General features: G+C 45.1%; 1 protein-coding gene across 1 annotated transcript in view; it reads right to left on the bottom strand.

Moving 5' to 3' along the window:
• The window catches only part of FREM3 (FRAS1 related extracellular matrix 3), a 70,257-nt gene extending 62,749 nt beyond the window's left edge, over window positions 1-7,508 (bottom strand). The window contains exons 1-2 of the mRNA XM_037399735.1: window positions 2,414-7,508; window positions 890-979 (exon numbers count right to left, since the gene is read on the bottom strand). Of these exons, the coding sequence (XP_037255632.1) occupies window positions 890-979; window positions 2,414-7,508 (5,185 nt within the window). The remainder of the gene's footprint in view (window positions 1-889; window positions 980-2,413) is intronic.
• Window positions 7,509-13,850: the final 6,342 nt, after the last annotated feature.

The following is a 13,850-nucleotide window of genomic DNA, read 5'->3' as shown; positions in this document are numbered from 1 at the left end:
AATGTGGATTTCTTTTTATTGAGTCTGCCAATTCTGGACAAAATATTATAATAGTGTTTCAGACTTATTTTGAGGCCCATTAGGAAATACTCACAAATTTTCTATCAAATGCTGTATTATAATGCTATTCTGACACGTTCTATGCACTCAGGAGTACACCAGCCTAGTCAGGAAGTTTACAGATATTATTGTGAAGGCAGATCCTTACACAGAAGTAATTTAACTAAATTGCATACTTATTTTACGAGTCTTCCTCTCTGTCTTTAATTAAAGAGGAACTTGTGTAAAATTTTGATGAATTCTCAGTGAACTGAATTAATGTGGACGATTAGGGAAAAATATTGCAACCTACAGGAAAAAGACAATACACAAACAGAACAAAACAGATTTTAAAACAAGTGTCATCAAAGGAATATGCAAAAAAATGCAACATACACACATCAGTTGATATAAATAATCACCGGTCCACTGAAGCCTTTGAAACAATCTATGCAAAACAAGGATGTGTGTCTGTATAAGTAAGAGCAAAATGGACTGAACCAGCCTATCTTATCATTTCACAGGCTCAACTGAACTTCCCATATTTACCAAAGGTTAGCATTAATTTTCTCTTTCGAATCGGTAGTTGGCCATGATTCCAAACCCATCCATGTTCCAGTATTGAGACAACAGTATATCTCACTAAGAGTTCACATCTTACCACGCAGTTTGCATTAATTGTGACTTACACGTTAAAATGAATAAAATAACCTGATTTGTGTTCCTGTGTGTTCATGGCACTTTAGCATATTACTTATAAAGAAATAATAGATGACATGTTTATTTAATGTGAACAATCTTCCAGATGGTGTAATTCTATGATATGTATAATTAAGCATCTTAATCTTACCATTGTCTTCAATAGAGAAATAGAAGATGTCACTGGTAGCATTATCACCTTCCTTCAGGATGTAGCTGATCTTCATTTCATCAATATCAGCTAAGGAAAGAGTATACTAAATAAATCATCATAGGATTTTACTACAGAATATAGGACATTTCATTATACCTTTACTATTTGATTACGTACTAGTAAGTTGGCTAATTTGTGGATAAAGTATTTCAGCTACCAAACTTGTATAATGTGGCATGGCTTCTTATGCTGGTCTATACTGAGCAACACAACATAAATTTAGTTATTAGCTCAAAGAACAATGGCAAAAAGACAGCGAGATGCAGTTTTACCATAAATATTTATTTTTAAATACTAAATCAAATCCTTGTTTCGGCACATAAGGATGAATTACTTTGCTATAACTAAATTGAATCTATTGGGAGTAAAGGTCTGCCAATTTTTTGAAGATCAATTTACTTCAATCAATTTTTTAAGCTTTTCTATGACACACAAAACTGTTGCATATACATTAAGAATGAATATGAGAATGTATTAAACAAATCACAAATAGGCCTAAAAGCCAATAAAATTTGGGTTTGATATTCCTAGTGAATAGGGGTAAACCATCAGGCAAAAGAAAAGTAAATAGGCACATAAAAATAATGGAGACCTCTAATCCTATTACAGTATCTAACGAGAATTTTGGTAAATGGTTTCCCCCCTCCTGATAGTCAAAGCACACTGGAGGTAGGCAAAGCCTAGGCTGAAAGTTTCTTTGTGAAAGCTTTCAACATTCTATTCCATCCAGGACAGATGAATGACAGTCCTAAATCCAGCAAAGTCCGTAAGATTGGCTGGAGCACAGGGGCATATTTATAGAGACGCTGGGTGCTGTCACTGTCGCACCATTCTCTGAGGTTCTTCCCTCTGCACAGGTTTGGTGGAGCGGAGCTGACCTGAAGGAGGCCTCCCTACCTGCTGAGCTTTCTCTGTGGAACAGAATCACACAAAATGTCACCCAAGCTACTGAGGCTATACTGAGTGTTCCCAGTATAGCCCCAGTAGGTTTGGGGTTTTTTTAATCTAGTGATATGCAGAAACGTTAAGCACCTTTCTAAATGATTTTCTCTGAAGACAACCGTGATTTTTGAGCCTAGGATTAATTTCCAGGCAGGCAAACAGGTATAACAGTCTTCAAAAAGAAACATGTGGGATTTGCAAATCACCATTTCAGGTTTTATCCCATCTCTTTAGGAGCAGTACCATGCTACGTACACAGTAAGATGTACATTTAACATGCAGTAGAAAACACATTAATGCATGCACATACAACACAGAAATTTTCTATCGTGTCTTCATAAGTAAAACAAATCTTCATTTCTAAAATGCATATAATATAATTCTGATCATTTGCACACACTTCATAGTTTAGAAGCCATTACTTTCTAAATCCTTGAAACAAAGATTCAAATAATATAACACAAAATAACAGCTCTTTGAGCCCAATATTTATAAGCAAATACAACGATTAGCACCAACCTTGTATAAATGTTCTAATGCTCTCATTTCCAAGGGCAGTATTAATGAGGAAGCCATGCTCCGGCCCATCTGTTATTTTGTATTTCAACAGCTTGTGTGGGCTGTCTCGATCCTCTGCCTTTAGTGCTTTACTAGTGATGAGGAAGCCTAGATGCCCAGCTGGAAGTCTTCTCAGAGTAGGGGCGCCCTTGTTCACCACTAACTGTGGCACTCTGTTGTCCAGTGAAGTGATCTGAATCCTCATCATCTGGGATTGATGGATCTCCTTGCTAGTGTCAGGGAAAACATAGAAGTTTGTGTGGGTCCCATCGGTCACAGAGAAGGAGAAACTATCCTGGCTGGTTTCTGTACCATCATGTCTGTAGCTGATAAGATTCTCATTCAAGTCTTGTTTGGTGAAGCTGGTAACTGGGTAGCTGCTGTTGTACAAAATCTGGCCATGCACTGGAACCTGAGTGACCCTGAATAGGAGTAAATGGTCAGGTGTATCCCCATCTTCCACAGTCAGCTCAAAAGGGGTGATCAGCCTGGTCCCCCCTTCCTCAACAACCAGGTCACCAATGGTTAAAATTGGTTTTTTATTGTCCACGTCTGTGATGAAGACCCTGAAAGTACGGAAGACCGGGTTATATCCATCTGTCACTTCAAACTCAAAACTGTCCATCTTCACCTCATCCTGTGCAGTGTGAATGTAGTAAATCTTGTTGCCAGCAAGTTGGAGTTGAGTAAAGGAAACAACTGGTACTCCAGGACTGTCTGAATTCTCTAGGTGGCCCCAGGTTGGCGACCGGGTGACACTGAAACACAAATTTTCATCAGGACTGTTAACATCACTTGTGCTAAGCAGATCAGTTGTGAGTGTCACTTTTCCACCTTCTTTCAGAGTTACACCCTTGTTGATCACCTCAGGGAAGACCGTATCAGTGCTGCCGATGGTAATATAGAAGTACCTGTCTATCAAGGCATTAATACCATCAGTAACATCGAATTTAATCAGATCACGCACTCCATGTAGGCCAGTATGAACATAGCGGATAAAACCCTGGTCTAAATCATGTTGGGTGAAGTTTGTGCCTTGTGTAATGTTGAACAGCACTTCCTCTTGTCTGTTCAGATGCTGTAAGAAACCCTGCACAGGTGCCAAACGGATGATATAGACAAGACTCTTGTCCTCTGAATCAGTATCTGTGGCTTTAAGGTTTTGACTAGAGATGACCTTTGACTTGCCAATCTCTACTTCCAGACCACTGTTGATTGCCATCCTGGGGGTCTCATCATCTACCAAGATCACCATAATTGGTACATTCTGCTCCACTGTGTGGTGTCCATCAGTCAGCTGAATTTGGAAACTGTCTTCTTTCATCTCTGAGTCGTCATGTTCATACACAATGCTGGAAGTCTCCTGGATCTCCTCCAGGGTGAAGCTGTGAACAGGCACACTGCCTGTGGATAGCTGCTGCACAATCTGCCCGTGCTTAGGAGGGACAGCAATAACAAAATGCAGGTCATCTGGAGGCACATCTGCATCGGCTCCGTTGAGGATGGGGGTGTCAATCACCAGGCTCATCCCTTCAAGCACCATGAATTCACGCACAAGCAGCTGCGGCTTTTCATCATTGGTGGGGATGACAACAATGGGAAAGAACTGGTGAGGTGAGAAGTTAACACCGTCAGAGCACTGGAAAGTGAACCTATCCTCCACAGGCTCCACGCCCTTGTGGATGCTCTGCACGTAGTTGACATGGCCCAGACGAACATCTTTGATGGAAAAAGCACTGATGGCAGTACCGGCTCTAGACTTCTCAGACCCTGGGGCTGGAGAGACGTTCTCCAAATATCCTGAAGTGGGCTGAACTGTGACAATGCACAAGATGTCATCTCTGGGAGTATCTATGTCCTCCACATCCAGCTGTTCCAGAGTTAGAGTACTCTTCCCTCCCTCGAGGACGCTGAGCGGCTCTGCTGCAACCATCACTTCAGGTGCAATGCTGTCCACCGGCAATATAGTTACAGCCACACGCACCCTTTGTAGAGCACTGCCTCCCACCACCCATTCACTGGAGAGGTCAGAAATGGCGAGATTGAAGGAATCGTACCTCTTTTTCAAGCCAATCTCTCCACTGGTGTGAGCATAGACTACTACTCCACTGATGAGGTCATGCTGGGTAAACTTTCCTGATCGTACTCCATCCACGAGGATGTCACCCAGCTTGGGTGGATCCTGCACAATGAAGGTCAGCACCAAATCATCTGTATCCTCATCTGTACCCTGGATAAGCGACATAGTAATTTCAGTAGCACCATTTTCCAGGACATCAATGGCTGCTCCCACTTGCCTGTGACCACCAGGGAGAGTGATACTTGGGTTTTCATCATCCACAGGCTGCACAGTAATCTTGACTGTGATTGGCACATGGTGGACACCATCACTCACTTCCAACTGATAAGAATCACTGCCAAACTCATCACCACTGTGCTTGTAGGAGATGTGCCCACCAGCAATATCATCTAGCAGGAAAGATTCCCCTTGCACCATCAAGCCCTCCTCCCGATAACGGAGATGGCCATGGTCTGGAGCTTGAGTTACAGTGAAGACAATCCGGTCTGCAGATGTGTCCTCATCTGTAGCATCCAGTTGATTTCTGGTGAGAAGGAAGCTGTTTCCCTCAAGCACGGTGAAGCCTGTATTGGTGATCTGAGGTGGCTGGTTGTCCACTGGCCGCAGGAAGAGAGTAAAGGTACCTTGTAGAGAATTGCCAGCTGAGTCCTCTACACGGAACGTGAACTGAACCACCCGTGGTGTGATTCCCAAGTCCTGAGCCGGAGGTCGATACGCCACCTTGTGGTGGTTGACCTGAGCTTGGGTGAAACACGTAATCGATATCTCGGGACTGTCAGCCAACACAATCTCTCCAGTGACCACAGAGTGGTTCTCATCTGTGTCGGTTGGAGGTGTCAGTAAAGTGTACTTCAGCTCCCTATCATCTGTATCCAGGTCAGTGTACCGTAAATAGTGCTTCTTAAAGACAGTCAGCTGGTATTCCTGCACAGTCATCTGCAGGCTAGTACCTGGGTACAGTGCAGGTGGCAAGTTATCTACTGGTTGGACTTTGACAGTGAATACGTGTTCCCCTGATGTGTTAGGGGGGTTGTTGTCATCCTGCAGCTGGAATACAATGTGGCCTATCACTGGGCTGGTGCTGTGAGCTCCTGTGTGTCTGAAGAACAGCCTCCCATCCAGGATGTCCTGCTGCAGCCACTCGTTCACCACCCTCTCGTACACGTGTTCATCCTCCACAAAGTGCCAGGGGGAGGAAGAGGAATCATTCTCCAACCCTGGTTCACTTCCTTTGCTCTCATAAGATGCTGGTTGCTCTGCCTGACGCAGCAGCAGCTCACCAAAGTGGTAGGAGTGTAGCAGGGACACTGCAGAGTCCCCAGCTAGGACAAATCGGATAGCAGTATCATCAGAGTCAACATCTGTGGCACTGAGGACAAAAGGTGAGATCTGGACAGTCTGGTGCTCACTCAGCACCAGCCCTGTATTTGCATTCAGCAGCGGTGGCTGATCATCATCAGGAGCAATGGTGATGGGGTACAGAAACTCAACCTGGTGCTGCCCATCTGCCATGTGGAAAACAATGTTATCACTGTAGCTGTGCTCGCTGCCATCGTGCTGGTAAATCACCTGCCCTGCTGCTAGCTCTGCAGCAGTGAAGTACTTGCGACCGGGCGGTACACCCAGTACCTTGAGCTTCCCATACTGTAAGCCCCGTATGACCCAGACCTTCACCTCTTTCAGGTTGTCCTCATCACTGATCTCCAAGTTACCAGACAGGGGTCGTGACTGGCCCTCAAACAGCATTAACTGCGGGCCAGCCACGCGACTGAAAGTGGCCACAGGGGCCAATGTGTTCATGGGCTTCACCAGGATCAAGAAAGCAAAAGGATCTGAGGAGGCACCATCAGAGTCCAGCACTTCTATTTCCACCTGGAAAAGCCTCTCCTGGTCTGAGTCCAGGGTAGGGGGCTGGTAGGCAATCTTCAACTCCCTCACCTCCTGCTGCGAGAAGGAAACGAGGGGGTGTCGGGGGTCATCGGTGCTGAGCAGGAAGCCTTGCTGCCGTGGGTCACTGGGCCAGACAGAGGTGAGGCTGAAGATAAGGAAGTCCGGGGGCGTCTCCAGGTCCTCAGCAGCCAACATGTCCAGGGTGAGGGCTGTGAGCGCAAACTGGTCCACCTCCATCATAAGCAGCGCCAGGAAGCTGGGCTTGGGCGGCTTGTTGTCGGCCCCTTCGAGGATCCGCACCAGCACCTGGAAGTATTCCCGCTGCTCCGGGCCGGCAGCAGGCTGCACGGACACCCGCGCCGGGATGCAGTCCCGGCCGGGGGAGGCGGTGGCCGCCGTGTGCTGGTAGCGCATCCCCGCTCGCAGCACGGCGGAGCAGCCGCCGCTGTAGCCAGGGGGCAGGGGCCGCCCCTCGGCGTCCAGCAGCCGCCCGTAGGCGGGAAGGGGGGCGGCGCCGGCGACCTCGGGGGGCAGCAGGGTGAGGCGGCAGCGCCGGCCGGGCTCGCCCTCAGGGAAGCCCAGCACCTTGTCATCCAGGGGAGCGCTGAGCCCCCGCAGCTTCTCCACGGGCAGGGGCAGGTTGCGGCTGAGCAGGCGCAGCTGCTGGAAGAGCACCTCCACCTCCAGCGTGAAGGGCACGACAAGGGTCCGGCGGGGCGAGTCGTAACGGAGCTGGAGGCGCAGGCGATACCGGCTGGGGCTGCGGGCCCCGAAGTGGGTGTACGTGACCTGCCCGCGGGCGAAGGCGCAGGGGAAGCGCGGGGGATGCAGGGCGCCGGCAGGCTGCGGGCCCGGCCCGCTCCCCAGCACCGCCACGGCACACCTGTCCCCCGGCCGCACCCGCAGCACCAGCTCCGCCGCCGGGTCCAGCGACACGGAGCGGCCGAGGGGGACGCGCAGCCCCCGCTGGGAGACCAGGATACCAGAGGCTTCGTGCTCCGGCGGGGGCTCCCCCGCCCCCTGCGCGCTCAGGAGCCCGAGCAGCAGCAGCGCCGCGGCAGGACCCCCCCGGGGCGCCCCGGCCATGGCCCGGCTGCTGCGGAGCGCCCTGCGCTCTGCGCCGGCCCCCGCCCCGCCGTGGCTACTGAAGGGCCGGGGCGGGGGCGCCGCCCGAGGGCTGGGGGGCGGAGAAGGGCCCTCCCCCGGCGCTGCGGCGGGGGTGCGGGCGCCCCTAGGCGAGCTGCGCGCTGGGGCGGCGGAAAGCCCGAGCGACCCGCGCACCCAGATTGGTGCGCCCGCCCCCGGACCCCTTGCGGCGCGGGCACGGCCGCAGCCCCGCTCCCTCGGTCGCTGCGACGGCGAGTGGGTGCGGAGCGGTTAAGGGCGGCAAACAAGGAGCGGCAGGTGCGGCAGGAGAGCGGGAGCGAGCAGGTCAGGAGACGCAAGCAGAGGCAGAGGGGAGCAGGCACCGAAGGCGGCCAGCAGCAGCCACGGGGCTCGCCTCGCTGCCGCGGCAGAGGAGCCCCCCGAGCCCCTGCCGGTGCCTGCCCACCAGCGGCTCTCCAGCTGAAAACCACAAATACCAGTTTTCTCTCAAAGGGGAGGCGAACTCAGCGCGGAGAGGGGCAGATGCACAATTTCAAAGCCAACACGACCATCCCTCCGTGTTCCAAGGGGCTAGTGATATTTCATCATTTCTTACAGACGCAGGAGGTTTCCTCCCTTCACCCCCAAACCTGGCATACAGCTCATGCGATGTGCGGACAGCGGGGGGGGGGGGGGGGGGGGGGGGGGGAGGAGGAAATCAGCAAAACTGTGCTGACTTTAGGGTGCTTACTTACTGCTAAGCAATTTCTCACGGCTCCAGAAAGGAAAGCAGCCTATGCGCTTTCCACTTTGCTTGGGACCTTTCCTATTAGCTTCGCTTGCAGGTGCTCAGTCCTTGCTCAGGCTACTGCATTTTAAAAAAAAACAAACCCAAGGTTTCCCTTAGAATTACTACTGCCCTTTTTAGTATTTTTGGATATTTAGCCTACTACTTCATTAAAGGAACAAGTTGGTTATTTACTGCTTATGGTTTTCTTCCAAATTCTTCAGAAAAATATCAGCACCTTACCAAGTTCCACTGTGCATGAAGATCAATTGCTTACCTGCTCAACTACCATAAAATAGGACTGGGCTTTTCTTTCTTATGTGTTTTGCTTGTGTTCTGGTATCTTTATTAATATCAGCACATATCTGAAAATAAAGTGCATAGGGAAACCAAATATACTTCTCTGGTTTGGTACAAGGTTTATACAATCATATGCTATTAGTTTATCAATGGCTGTTTTAAGCAAAAAGATGACTTTCTGGTATGTAAGTTTCCACGTACACTAGAAAGCAGTTCTGTACTCTGTGAAAGTGCTGTCTGGATGACGACTGAACCCCTGGTGTGGTTGACACTAACAAACTTTTACTGGGACTTTCAGGAACCTAAATGTGGTTCCTGAAGCCAACAGGACATTTCTGGGCAAATAGAATTGGACTAATTAGTAACAAAACCACTGCTGAATAATAACTTACAGATGGAAAGGGATTTTTTTTTCTTGATACGTTCAAAGTCATTATGCCAAGTTCTGCTCTTTGGTAGAACTGTGTAACCAATAACTGAAGTTACCCACTGAAACCTGTGTGTACATCTACATATATATAAAAGCATGCAAAGTTCACACAATTTGCATTTTTGCAATCCTTAATCAAATCTAGGCATTCTATAAGGAACAGTGCCACTACACAAGGTCTGTGTGAAACTCAAAGACTGTATGCCATTTCCATCAAGTTTCCTGGCAGGTAAGAAAATTTCCCTTTAAAATAAGTGGCATGAGGTATGTGTTCAATTACAATTTTTATCTCAAGAATGTGTTGGGCAGGAAAAATTGAGAAATTGTTTTCCCATGTACTTGTGTTCAACCTGCTTCTATCTTTCAGTTTGTTATGAGGCAGTATGATTTACCATAAATATGAGTGTACACCAGAAAAAAGTAGATTTATTATGAAGTTATGGAAACCTGACATTAAAGTGTTGACCAGCTAAATCCAAACCACATGCAATGGTTCTGACTGCCTTAGTCATACCTATTCTTGACCACGCACAGTACAAGAATTGGTTTTTTTCTGTTTTGTTAGCTTTCGAAATAGTTGCATCTTTCTTATGTCACTGAAGCCCAGTGCTATAAGCATGTAGCCATAGGTGCTCATAGTACATGTTAAAAATGGTGGAAATGTTTTCAAACATATTTGCAAAAAAGGAGCTTGTTTTCCCAGCTCTTAGGACTCAATTCCAAGCCCTCTTAAGTCCTGCAATTCCCTTTCAGTTGTTGCTGATGAGCTTTGGATGAATGTTAGTTATACAAGATATTTAGAATCAAGTTCAAACAACTGTTAAACATAAGTTTTACTTGCTCAGGTAGCTTCGTTGTGCCTCAAACATAGCCAAGTGGCTTCCTTCCTAAAGTCATATTCCAGTGGAAACCCCCCCCAGCTCCATATTCCAATATTAAAAGCAAGTTATGACTAATGGTAGAGATCAGGCAGTCAATAAAACACAGATGCTTGATATCAGTGAAAGATTCTAGAGATCTTGATTTATCACCATGTTAGTCCAGTGTTATGGTAGCATAACTACAACTAAAAACTGGAAGTTGCCAGTTTTTCCTCTATGTCCTACATACCTTTTTTTTAATACTCCTGATTCCAGATTAGACTCAAGAACATTTCTACTCTACATTCACATAAGAGCATAAGGCATTCATAGCTAGAAGACAGTCCAAACCTTGGTGCAGCACAACATACACAACTAGGTCCTCAAGTTGTGTCATTTAAAAATAATAAAAATATATATATATAGTTGCTTAGAGGGTTCATTAAGCTGGAAAAGAAAGTCTCCACCTGTTCCATTAAATATCTTAGTTTAAGTGGCAAACTGCTTTTTTTTAAAAAAAAAAGTGAAGTTAAGGAAATCCTTGCAAGTGTTCCCTTCTGAATCAAAACTTTTCATAAAATCACACAACTATAATTTCTTTTGGATGCACAAGCACTAATGCACATTAACCTCTAGTAGTCAAGTAGTTGAGCCAATCTGACAGTTCACTGTGGCAACTGTGTTGTGTTGGGCGTTAAGATCTCAGAACCAATTACCATGGAAATTATGACCCGCAGCCCATAACAGCAGACAGACTTTCCACAGAACTAGACTTAGACTAACTAAGATCCTTTTTCACAGCCACACAAATATGTTTAAAATTGCAACCAGAAAGACGTTTAAGTGAATATTTGCTACGTAACTGATGTGTGAGCACTGTAAAAACAGACAGTATGTCTTCCAAAAACTTTTTCTGATGGTTAGGTTATTTCTCATGCTTAATAGTGAGCACGATAAGCAAGCCGGAACAAGCATCAGTTAAATGTGTGGAAATATACAGAGACACAACAATAGGTTGATATTTTTGCTTACCTTGGAGTTTGTTGCCTAGTTGCCTCTGAATTCACTATTAGTTGTATGGCTCCAGCTTATTCCAGTTTAAGCCGCTGGTCTTACTCTCTGGACCCTTCGGTGCTTCAGAACAGTCCTTTTCATCTAGCTTGGTTTCAAGTTTTCAAAAAAAAAAATCAAGGGCATACTCAGCTACTAGCATTAGTCCATCTTTTTGTATATCTGACCTTGAAGTGAGGTAAGAGGACGTGTTTTCTTGGATTGATCTTGGACACACTAGTTGAAGGGAAAGAAGGTATTCAAATCTGAAAACATGAATGAATCTGAAAAAAAGTAAAGCATAAAAATAAATGATTTATTTATTTAACCTAATGAATATAACTGTTTTGCTTAGTGCGTAACATCATCTGCTTTTTCTTTTAATACATTTCATTTGTGAATGGCAGTATGAGATGCAGCAACGATCAAATTGGATATCCGTCCCCCACCCTGGAAGAAATGAGATTTTAATTCCATAGTAGTGTCAGACAAACACTGCTTTGCAAGGCTGAGCATACTAGTGCTAATTTCACTTAACAAGCTTTTGATAACAAGAAAAGTCAGCAGGGGCTCCCTTTAAAAAAAAATTCTGCTTTATGCAGATGAGATGCCCTGGCTTGGAAGTATCAAGACCTTGCTCCATATCTTATGGGAGCTTTTGCTGTGTAATCTACCTTTCTTCTGCCCATGCACCAAGTGTTAAACATCCATTTTCAGAGGCTGTGAGTAGTGCACCAACCCCTGGCACTGCACAGCCAGGGTTTCTGCATGCATACCGGCATTCATCTGCACACTACCTTTGAATTTCACACAGGGCTAACACTACACGTCTAAGTGGAATGCTAAGAACACCCTCAGTAAGTAAAAATCTACTTACAGCAGAGAAAGGAAAATTATTGCAAAAACCCTAACAAAGATCAAGTTAATTTGTACAGTGTTTAATTTGTATAGTTTTATTTTTCACTTGAAAAAAAATAAAAATTCCACAACTGGTGATTCAGCAGATACTTAAAGTGTGTTTTGTTGTACTAGTGTAATGAAATCTCACTTTTTAAATAATTAGAAGAAAATAAAAGTACCCAAGAGGCTCTTTAAATAGCAATAGCCTTAAGAGTAACATTTTCAAGTTAAAATCAGCCTTATATTGAGAGATACTGGAACCTTGCATACTCGTTCATTCTTTCCCCTCCCTATAAATCAACAAGGGTTTACTATAATGCTTGAGATAACAGTCCTTAGGTACGTTTATCTTCAAAGGAGGCCATTCACACTAAAGACTCCATATCCATGAGACACTTTTTTAACTTGATACTGCCAAGATGCAAGGGTATTTGCCAAGGCTGGCTTCCCCAAGTTTATTTCAAACAGGCAGGGTGTCATGGAATCAGAAAGGATCATTCATGCAACACCTGCAACCCCCCCATCAGCTGAAGTGCTGACTTACTTCACGTTAAAGCACAGGGCTCCTTGCATTCTGATGAACAGATATTATAAATGAAAGCTAACAAATGCACTAATTAGAAGCTTTTGATGTAAAATTATTTTAGGGATAAATCACAGTGTTACTATGAGGACATAAGATATTTAAATCCACATGTAGATTAAGAGAGCTCCCTCTGAAGTTTATTTAAATAAATTTATGAGGGGTCAATTATCACTTAGAACTGAGAATCTTCCAACTTTGTACAAAATCATACAAGGGCTTCATGATGTTCATATGAAAATTTTGTATATTATTGTAAAAATACCACTACTACTAAAGAACTTTGTAATTATTACAAAACAGTCACAAACATTATGATGAAGTTTCCGAAGCAGTGTATGACCAGCTAAAGCTTTATACATGTTTTCACTTGTATACCAACATAAAAAATATAAACACTAAGTAGTCCATCTATAATATTCCTTTCCTCATAGACAGGTTAGTTCTTAGTAAGATGTAATTAAAAAAAGAAACCAGGTAGCAATTTGAATACTATTCTGTCACTTTCAATATCAATTTTTAGAAAAGTCTATTCCATTTAAACAGGGTGAAAAACAATTCAGCTGCCACCCTCAGGACCTCTTTAGACCCTCTCCATCTTGCAGCTGCAGAGCACAAATGAAGCCCAGGAGCTCCCTGTGGAATGCTCCAATAGACATTTCATACAATAACTCTCCCCTATGACAAAGCCAGTGGCTACAGTGAGTTTGATTGACAAGGTGAAGCAATTGGGCAGTGACACATGCAAACATCAAGGAAGCTCCCCTGTGCACAAGGCTCCCAAACTCATGGCTTTGCTGTCCCTTTGCTAATTTGCAGTAGCGTTCTGGGGTACACAGACAAGGCTTGCAGTTACAGATTTTGAAAAGACCTTTTTTTTTTTTTTTTTTTTTTTTTTTACTTGCATAAAGAGTAGCATCAGATCCAAAGCGTTCTGCCCCACCAAAACAGTATATTCTACCACAAGGAGAGGGGAAAACAACAAGTCTACAGGCTCCAGGTACACCCTTGGGCAGTTCTACCCTGTCCGCCACAGAGACAGGTTCCGCAGACTAAAGGGGAAAGGCAGTCATCCAAAATCATGTGCTTCTGCACACATAACTGTTCTATCCTGTACAGCGAGCAGGAGCAGCATTTGCCTTTAAATGCATTCCCAGACTGCCCAATTAGTACAGGTATGTAACAACAAAACCGACCCTTCCTCTTCTCTCCAAGAAATTTAACATCTTACAGAGCTAACAATACTTGCCCCAGAACACAAAGCCAGAACTAGACAGCAGTATTGGGAGAGGCATGTTTTGAGCCAATGGGATTTCCCAATCAATTTATCATAATATTAAAACCAGATGAGCCTATCCAGTGACTACCCATGAAAATAAGATCAGGGATAAATTCTTTAACCTCACATAATAGTCCAGAGCAGAAACAGGTA

This window comes from Falco rusticolus, chromosome 1, assembly GCF_015220075.1.
Source record: "Falco rusticolus isolate bFalRus1 chromosome 1, bFalRus1.pri, whole genome shotgun sequence".
Classification (NCBI taxonomy): Eukaryota; Metazoa; Chordata; class Aves; order Falconiformes; family Falconidae; genus Falco; species Falco rusticolus.
Note: the sequence above shows the minus strand (reverse complement) of the source record. Positions and strands in the feature narration are given on the sequence as shown.